Source organism: Vicugna pacos, chromosome 3, assembly GCF_048564905.1.
Source record: "Vicugna pacos chromosome 3, VicPac4, whole genome shotgun sequence".
Lineage (NCBI taxonomy): Eukaryota > Metazoa > Chordata > Mammalia > Artiodactyla > Camelidae > Vicugna > Vicugna pacos.
Genome location: NC_132989.1, coordinates 83,354,298 through 83,363,789, shown reverse-complemented (window position 1 = coordinate 83,363,789; position 9,492 = coordinate 83,354,298). Strand labels below are relative to the sequence as shown.

Here is a 9,492-nt window from a genome sequence, read left to right as displayed (position 1 = left end):
ATAATGGCGCCTAAACCATCTAAGGAAAGATATTATGTTCAGAAGTACAACTTGTGTGTGCTTTAAAACTTAACTCAGGGACTTCATCTACTCTCTGAACCCTCCTTCAATCACCCTGGCTTGAACTGTCCTTATGAGAATTATCATAGTACCGAGGACCATGTTTGGTCCATGAACCACCCTTAGATCACACTGTTTTCCACTGCATGTGACTTCCCTCATTACTGGGTTGTAAATTCCCCAACATCCCTGAATTTTACTCCACTTCTCTAGTAAATTCTAGCATAGGGCATTGAATATAGCTGCAAAATGAGTGAATAAATATTGGTAAGGCCCTGTCACCTCAAAAGATTATTCTTTGATTATCTGGAAAATGTGCTCATTTCTAGACTCTTCTCTATTACAGAGTGTGAGGCTCAACCTGTGTCCATATGGCTTTATCTCACGATTGAAAAATAAGCACATCTGAAAGTTAGGGAAGAAGTGTAGGTATTGGCTTTGGATATGTGCATTTCAGAAAAATGTTACCTGCGATTAGGAAGTAATCATTTTGAGGGGACTGTGATGCAGCCCCAGCCCTACATTGCTACTCAGGGTGGATCATTGAGGGAGGGTGGGAGTCACTTACAGTGGCGTTAGTTTCATCTGTGAAGGCTGTCTCAGTACTGTGCCATCTGGTGAACCACTGGTGAATACCAAGATAATTATATTAATTAGAAAGATGGCATGGAGTCTAAAATAGAAAATTGCGAGATAGAGTGTTTCCTCATAAAATCTATCCATCAGTCAGTCAATGTTGATGAACAGAAGACTATCCAAAGACCCTAGGTTTAAATTTGTTTGTGTTATGGAATTTCTATTTTCCGTTAATGATCCAGGGCTCAATAGTTCTCTCTCTTGGATGTTCATTTTACCTGTCCCAGAAATTTTCTGTGGATGGGGAGATATGTTTTTTTCTGGTAGTTGAGAATGTAGGTCATAGTGTTTGTGAGAACTACTCTACGAACAGAAAATATTGCCACATATAAATCCAAGATATTATTATTATTGCTATTATCTCTGCCTACTAATTACCTGAAGACCAGTTCATCCACTAAAACCTAACAAGGAATTTATAATCTTATCTACTAGCCATCTTTCCGTTTTTAAATGTTTACATGGTCAAAGGTACGAGGTGTAGAATAACATACGGATGAATAGGTCACACATATAAAAAGTGATCGTCTCTGGATCATTCTACATTTCTTTGGGAATAATTGAGGGGAAATAATAGAAAAAGCAAGAATGAAGAAATTTTAATTTATTAAACATTAATTAAAGGAGAAAGGAAACTCTAAGTCTTATAAAATAAAGTGCCTTTGGAGATTAATTTTGGTTAAATGCATTGAAAATTGTGTTGTTATATATATATATTTTAAACTTTTTTTATTAATTTATAATCATTTTACAAGGTTGTGTCAAATTCCAGTGTAGAGCACAATTTTTCAAATTTGTGTTGTTATATTAAAGAAAATAAGAAACAATCAAATTCTTTGATATGTTTTAAAAATGCAAAAAAAGTGCTTAAAAACTCCAATTTAGAGATTAAAACACAAGTTTAAGCTTCCTAACTAAAAGGGAAAGAGAAGAAGAGACTATGATAATGCTTTACTAAGCAACCCCCCAAAATTCTAAAATTTCAGGAAAAAAACCCTGAAAAATACAAATATCGTGGATATTCATATAATGAGAAGTCACAGAATAGACTGAAATAAATGTGCTTGTACTTAAAACTGGTTGAAAATCATCATTGGATTCATTAAAAAAATTTTAACATTGGAAGATACACTGATATTTTCTAAGATGTTGGTATATCAGAGTCACTTTGCTTAAAGAAGTATTGCTAGTTACTGGACATAATAAAACAGAATTATTCCAAAATATTTCCAGTAATAAAATTGGAATTACTGTACTGATACTAGAATTTATCATTTCCAAAATGTTGCAACTGTATTTTCCCACAGTGAAATCCTTGATGAGAGAAATATCTAAAATCATAGCTTACAGAAATTATTCAAGACATGTATTATTATGCTAAACAATAGAAATAAAATTATCCTTGTCAAACTGTGGCATAATGACATTAATTAATTTGAAATTACAATCTCTTTCTCCATTTTAGAAGTTAGGCCTTATCTGTAGTAGTTTTGCTGTTTTACAAGTATAATGAAGTTCGACCAGGTAAACATTAAAATATGTGTTTGATCAGCAGAACTCTATTCTGAGCTGAAAATTCAGTTGATTTATAAGCAATATTAATGGAATGCTGCTGTTTCATTATGCTTATTTAATGAGGGAAACAAAATATGGAGTTACTAAAACGTTGACTATTGGGTAGTTAAGAAATTCGCATTGGCTGTTCTGATTGCCAGATTTGTCAGTATATTTTAGGATAGAGTATTTTATTTCCCTATTGCTTAATGTATTTATGGATATTTTTGACCCATATAATTCATTATTTCTATACAAAGACGTAAAACAAAACCAAAATTCTAACTAATAAGACATGTTTGCAAAACACATACGCATTTTTTACAAGGTGGTACAGACTGCCATTGTTAAATATTTTAAGCAAGAACTAGTGTTTAAAACTTGGAAATTCTAGTTTTCCATTCTGAAAGGACATTTCTTTCTTTTTTATTTTTTAGTGATTATTTTTGAAAAGACATTTCTTATTTTACTCCTTGTCACTTATTTTCATTTAAGCAAGTCTACATTTCTTTGAACCCTAGAGGTAAAGAACATAGAATACGATCAGAATCCTGCTTAAGTTGATAGAGGTCAAGATACGGTTAGCTGGACAGGAGCCCACAGTACTTGGATGGAAATGAGTTTGCTGGTTTACGCACTAGCAAGAGTGGATGATTTACCTTGACTCAGTTGGAAGTGGATAGCATCACTATGACCTAGAAATTGGAGAAACTGTAAATGCATTAGTGTGGAACCCATTCAGAAACATTTCCTGTGAACAATGGGAGGACCAGCCTCATCATATTCCTGCTTACTGATCCACATCTGTTGGAATGTGGACAGGCTGGCCAGAATGGAGCCCCCAATCCAAACGGAATACTTCCGCTCTGGGGGAGCTATGATCTTGATTTTCATGGTGCTGGGTGCCAGAGCTACAATTTCCTTCTGCATCCGGTCAGCAATGCCAGGATACATAGTGCTGCCTCCGGACAGCACGGTGTTGGCATACAGATCCTTGCGAATATCCACATCACACTTCATGACAGAGTTGAAGGTTGTCTCGTGGATTCCACTGGACTCAATGCCCAGAAGGGAAGGCTGGAAAATGGCTTCTGGGCATCGAAAGCGCTCATTCCCAATGGTGATCACCTGTCCATCGGGAAGCTCGTAGCTCCTTTCCAGTGAGGAGGATGCAGTGGCACTGACCATCTCCTGCTCAAAGTCCAGTGCCACGTAGCACAGCTTCTCTTTGACATCGCGAACAATCTCCCGCTCAGCTGTGGTGGTGAAGTTGTAGCCTCGTTCTGTCAGGATCTTCATGAGATAATCAGTCAGGTCTCTGCCCGCCAGGTCCAGACGCAGAATAGCATGGGGCAGGGCATAACCCTCGTAGATGGGCACCGTGTGAGTGACCCCATCCCCAGAGTCCATCACGATGCCTGTGGTCCGGCCCGAGGCATAGAGGGACAGCACAGCCTGGATAGCCACATACATGGCAGGTGTGTTGAAAGCCTCAAACATGATCTGAGTCATCTTTTCCCGATTAATCTTGGGGTTGAGGGGTGCCTCGGTGAGTAGGATCGGGTGCTCATCCGGTGCCACACGGAGCTCGTTGTAGAAAGTGTGGTGCCAGATCTTCTCCATATCATCCCAGTTGGTGACCACTCCATGCTCAATGGGATACTTCAGGGTCAGGATGCCTCTCTTGCTTTGGGCCTCATCTCCCACATAGCAATCCTTCTGGCCCATTCCCACCATGACCCCCTGGTGCCGGGGACGACCTACCATGGACGGGAACACAGCCCGCGGGGCATCGTCACCCCCAAAGCCTGCCTTGCACATCCCTGACCCATTATCCACCACCAAGGCAGACAGCTCGTCCTCAGTCATGGTGATGGCCAGAATCTTCCAGATGGGGGAGCAGAGGTTAAATCGAGAGTAAATACCAGACTCTGGTGTGCAAGAGAGAGAATGAACAGGCTGAAAACACTTCAGAACTGCCTTCAGAGAGGGGAGCCTGTGCTGTGACAACAGGTATTTAAAGGTACACACTGGCACCACCCACGTCCCATCCCACCAGTTCCCGGCATTCTGGGTGGGGTTGTCTCTGAGGTATTAATAATGAAGATGCTGATTATACAAATCATTAGTAGACCTTCCTTCATAAGGAGAAAATTGGCTACCAAGTGGCCAAATCTCAGGTTACTGTAATTACCTGCAACCCACACCTGGCTGTCAGCCTGCTTTGGCGCAGTGTCTAGGTAACTATGATGATGCAATGGGGGATGTAAAAGCAAGATGAAAGAAAGCTAGTGCGAGGGATGGGTGACACTGCCAGAAGGGCCACTCTCTCCCCAGGTCACCCTCTGCATCCATTTTCTCCACACTGGCTTTAACTTTTCATTCTTAATACATTGTTCTTTTGACTTTGACTCTGCAAACTTAACTTTTTCAAGATTCTTGCCCCCCCCATTAGATTCCTAATCCCACAGGATATCATCATGATAGAGATTGTTTTAATGAATGAAAATGACGAATGGCCAAGAGTGGCCTGACACTTGTAAGTACAATGTATGGGTGTCATGTAAAATTTAGGAATATTTAACAGATTTCTAACACATTAGAGATCAAGTAAAATCAATAAAGTAAACCACTACAGGTTTTCTTCCTTGATGTAAATTTCTAATAACCAAATTTCATTAAGCACTACTATGGGTAGACATTGTTCATAGAATTGGGTTTATGTTGATTGCATAGAGGCAATGTGTTTTAATTGTGTTCAAATGTACACAATTAAAATATAGTAAGAATTAGCTTTCCTTCAATTTTAGGGCATATTACACTCTGATCATTTTATTGGAGCAGTTTGTCTGATAATATGTGTATCTTGATAAAACAGAGGATGTTAGTAATGTCTTACAGAGAAACAATTAAGGGAGTTTGTCACTTTGTTCCTATACGTATTAGGGTATGTAAGATATAATCTTCCCTGTCACCTCTTCTAAAGCAAGTTGATTTTTTATGCCCACATCTGTGTTCTCCAAAATCTTCATTTTGGGTAATTAATTAATCAGCCCAACAGTGGTCACTTTGTAAGAGGTAGCAGCAGCCCTGCGGTACTGGACAGATGTATGTCTTCTAGTTGAAGGCCAGAACTAGGTAGTGTCTTTGCCCATGAGCTTCTTGGGGAGTCATGGTAACACCAAGTTGTGAGTGTCCAACTTTCTCCTTTGTCTACAACTTGATATAGAATCATCTTTCTCTGGGTTTTCCCAGTGCTTTACCCTATAGTGTGCCTTCAAAACCTACCTTCTGACAACCAGTCTTGAAAAAATGTGTGTTTCATTACAAAATCCATAGTTCTGCTTTTTCTCCGCCACTAGGACTATCTGTCCCTTTAATTTTTTCTGTTACTACAAAATCAGTTCCTTCTTCAATAGAATTAAAGAATTCACCCTAAAACTTCACACTGAACGGTTTGTGTACTTCCCTTTTATGTAGCACAACCAAACTTTTGATTAAAACAGTATTTTATTGCTGAAGGATGATGCTTCTGGAAATTCCTTTTTCTTTTTTAGACCTGTAACGGACTATATGCACATCCTACAAAATTGAAAACCAAAAACCAAAAACCAAAAAAAAAAAAAAAGCCAGAAAACCCTCAAAAGCACATTGCACTTAGCACCTATTCCTATTTAGGAATCTTTAGTCTGGCATAGAAAACAAAGCCAAGTCAGTGCAGAAGCCCATACGACACCAGGAGCAACCTTTGGAGTCTCCATTTACTGTAGCACTCTCCTTAGAACTGCCTTTGAGCTGAGAGCTGGCTGGTGATGAATCCGCACGGTGTAACTGATCCCTTGAGAGAGAGGCTGATGTGTGATTTTGCCTGAAGACCTTCTAACCTCTTTTAATTTGGTGTCCCAAGAGAAATTTTCAGCAATTATAGATTCTTAAAATAAGCTTATGTTCTTTTAATTAACCCCCAATAGTACAAGAGGGACACATCATAATTCAACAGCCATTTAAAAATATCATCTGTGGGACTGGTTACATTTTTTAAAAGTAGTAATACTTGTGTAAGCGAAACATAGGAAGATGGGTTTACAAATACTGGACCCTGGGGAGCTGTTCTTGAAGGTAATGGATCCTACAGCTGACTGGATTTGACAAATGTTTAGTTACCTAAACCTAAAACCAACGGGGGCCTTTGTGATTAGCTTTTGGAAGCTCAGGATATCATTTTCTTTTACATTTGCCTAGTTTGACTCTCATGCAGCTACACAAAACCCCAGAAAGGTGTAGGTGTGAGCATTATGTGTAAGCCCATTATGTGTAATGGGCTGAGATGACTTGGAGCAGTGCCCCACACCCCATTCCAAGTTCCAGCCCACAAACATTGATTAAACATCTACCATGCGCTGGGCACTGGTGATACACTGGTGAATAAAACACAGCCCTTATTTTTAAAGGGTTAACTCTGGTGGGTGAAAGCCACCTCTCCCCAGGCTGACAGGTGGTCACTCTGCCCCGACACGGGAGCAGCCAGGTTGCGTTCCGATGGTGCACTGCTGGTGCTGCCCCAGCCCTTGTAACACGTTTTGAATATCATTCCCAAATACACAGATAATCATTACCTATGTAGAGGGAGAAGCAGCATGGTGTGATATGAAGGTGGAGGGAAACGCCCTTGAACCTGAGGAGAAGAGGAAGGGAGAAGCCAGGGAAGAGGACCCCTGGGCCGAGTCTCAGAGGATGAACAGGAAGCTGTTGGCAGCCAGGAGGGAATATCCCAGGTGTGAACGCCACCAACTGGAAAAAAAATCAGAGAATCAAGAATGTACTTGGACCTGGGTATCTACACAAGTGTCAGCAAGGATTTAGAGCAGGAGTCTGCATCCTAGCAGGCGTGAGAAACGGAGGGGAGCTCCAGAATTGGATGTAGCTTTCCCTCTGGGAACTGAAGATTTGACTACGGGCCTCCCACCATGTGCCCACAGAGGCCACATCTCAGTGATTATCTCCCATCCCCAGATGCTCATCTCTTAACCAAACTGCTGAGACTCAGAATTTTAATGAGGTCCCTTTGTGCTACCACCCAAGGGATCCAATTTAGAACATTGAGGTCAGCTACCTTCCTCCTTGGTCTCTGCTTGTTTCTTTCCTACTGGCCCCCCACTCTCTTTTGTCCTTTGTAGGTTTTACACATGTATCTGCCTTTCCCACTGTGTAGACTGCTCTGAGAATCTCCTTCATTGTACTCTGCTCTTAGTGGAAATTTGATACATGTTTAATTAACAAATATAGGGATGGGTAGGTAATGAGATTTTTCATTACATACTCTGATCTAGTCATTGGTAGATAAGTATAGCCGACCCCTTTTTTAAAGTTAAAAATTCACTTATTTTATGGTTAAATACTGTCTAATACTTATATTTTGCATTGATAAAATGGCTTAATCATATCTTGGGGACTATAATTGTTCACTCAGGAGAAGTCTCTAACATACGGGTTTGGTAATTTCTTAGAATAAATCTACCAAAAACAATTACTGATGAAAGTTTATAGTGATTTACTATTTATTTGTTTTAATATATAAAATTTTATAAAAACATACGAAAAATTTAGAAGTACAGTGACCACTCCCCCACATCAAACCTGACTCACCTGTTTTTTAAGGCAGGTGTGGGCAAGAGGGAGGAAGAGGTGGCGTGATGAGGTGCCACTTGGCCAGTCCAGAAGCACTAGGAAGGATAATTGGAGTGCAAGAATTGTTTTAGGGGTGCAGAGACCAGAGCTCCCAGCCCCCAGCCTGTGCTGGCCTCCTTTCTGTGAGCAAGATCAACGTTCACTCCACAGGGTGATAGGGCCCCCTGATGTTTAAAGGGACCAGAAATGGATTTTATGGCAGTTCTTCCTAACTCTTAATTTTAAAGTATGCCATCAACTTTTAGCTAGTTCGATAGACTTGTAAACGAAGTTGTTAGGAGGAGGAATGGATTCCTGGGAGCAGTAGATGAACCTTTGAAGATATCTTGACTCTAAGCAAAGAGGAGGTAAAACAGGGGAGGAAGGGTGTACAAATGAAAATGTCAATATTCACAGCAGCTTGGCCACTGCGATGTGCAGCCCATACCCTCCAAGATGGAGGCAAGCTCCAAGTTGTGTTCTGATTCTGAAAGGTGGAGAGAGGAACAATAAAAATTGTGATCATTGATCACTTAGTGTGTTCCAGTCTCTCTGCTAAATGTTTCTCTGACACGCACTTGTTCTTTAACCATCATGACAATTATCCCAAGGTACCGAGGATTTTCATCCCCATTTTAGAAGGATTAAACTGAAGCTTAACGAGTAAACTGACCTAAGCAACCCGGAGTGATGGAGGCAATGTCAGGATTGGAACCCAACCAGATCCATTCCAGAGCTCAAGCTCTGCCTGAAGAATGGCTCAAAAAAAGGATGCAGGGCATTGGGCTGGCCCCCGGTGAGAGAGGCTGCCAACTAGGGCTGTGCCAGGGAGAGCTTTGCATTCCCTGTTGGGAAACAGCATCATAAAGTGTCCAAACACCATCTTAGAGTGGAGACCAGGTTGAACATTAAAGTCATAAGAAAACCAAAAAGAATTCTAGAAAACTTTAGCAGGTTCTTCATGTTATTAATATGAATATCAAGATGTCTTACTTCCTAAGTGGAGAAAAATGAATGGTGATTTAATGCCTGGATGGAGAAAGACATTTACAAGTGAAGAGTCAAATCTATTACCTGGATGGAGAAAGACATTTACAAGTGAAGAGTCAAATCTATTACCTCAAATAAGAAAGTAGCATAAGAGTAGGATGGGCCACTGAAAAGCAAAAACTTGAATCATTTAGGAAAATGCATGCTTTGGATTGCAGCCATGTGGGAAGTGAAGCCCCTTACATCTTCAGACCCCAGATGGCATTGTCTCCAAACGTCCAGGTTTGACCATGGCATGCCAAGTGTGAGAGTAGAAGGTGGGGCAAGGACTGTGGTGTAGGAAGTGTGGTGCGCCTGGGAGAGCCTAGGGGGATTGAATCCACCTGATGTTCTCTAAAGTCGGCCAAGAGTAGAAGCCAACCAAAATGGACAAGAACTACAGATTATAGAGGTGAAGGAGGCAAAACTTGAGAAGAATAAAATATTAGGTCGAAATAAAGGCCCTAGTGATCAGATCACCTTAGAGAGTATGAGTTAGAGTTAGGGATAGTTCACTTGGAAGCTGAGATAATTCGGTGAGTGGGG

The 9,492-nt window shown here is 40.6% G+C and overlaps 1 protein-coding gene across 1 annotated transcript; it reads right to left on the bottom strand.

Moving 5' to 3' along the window:
- Positions 1 to 1,300: 1,300 nt before the first annotated feature.
- ACTBL2 (actin beta like 2) lies at positions 1,301 to 4,237 on the bottom strand. Its single transcript, XM_006206022.3, has one exon. It carries the CDS (start codon positions 4,117 to 4,119, stop codon positions 2,989 to 2,991), a length of 1,131 nt encoding a protein of 376 aa, XP_006206084.1. The 5' UTR covers positions 4,120 to 4,237; the 3' UTR covers positions 1,301 to 2,988.
- Positions 4,238 to 9,492: the final 5,255 nt, after the last annotated feature.

What these genes read in the sequence shown, in the direction of transcription:
- ACTBL2 (XM_006206022.3), bottom strand. Translation starts at nt 4,119, where the DNA reads ATGACTGAGGACGAGCTGTCTGCCTTGGTGGTGGATAATGGGTCAGGG.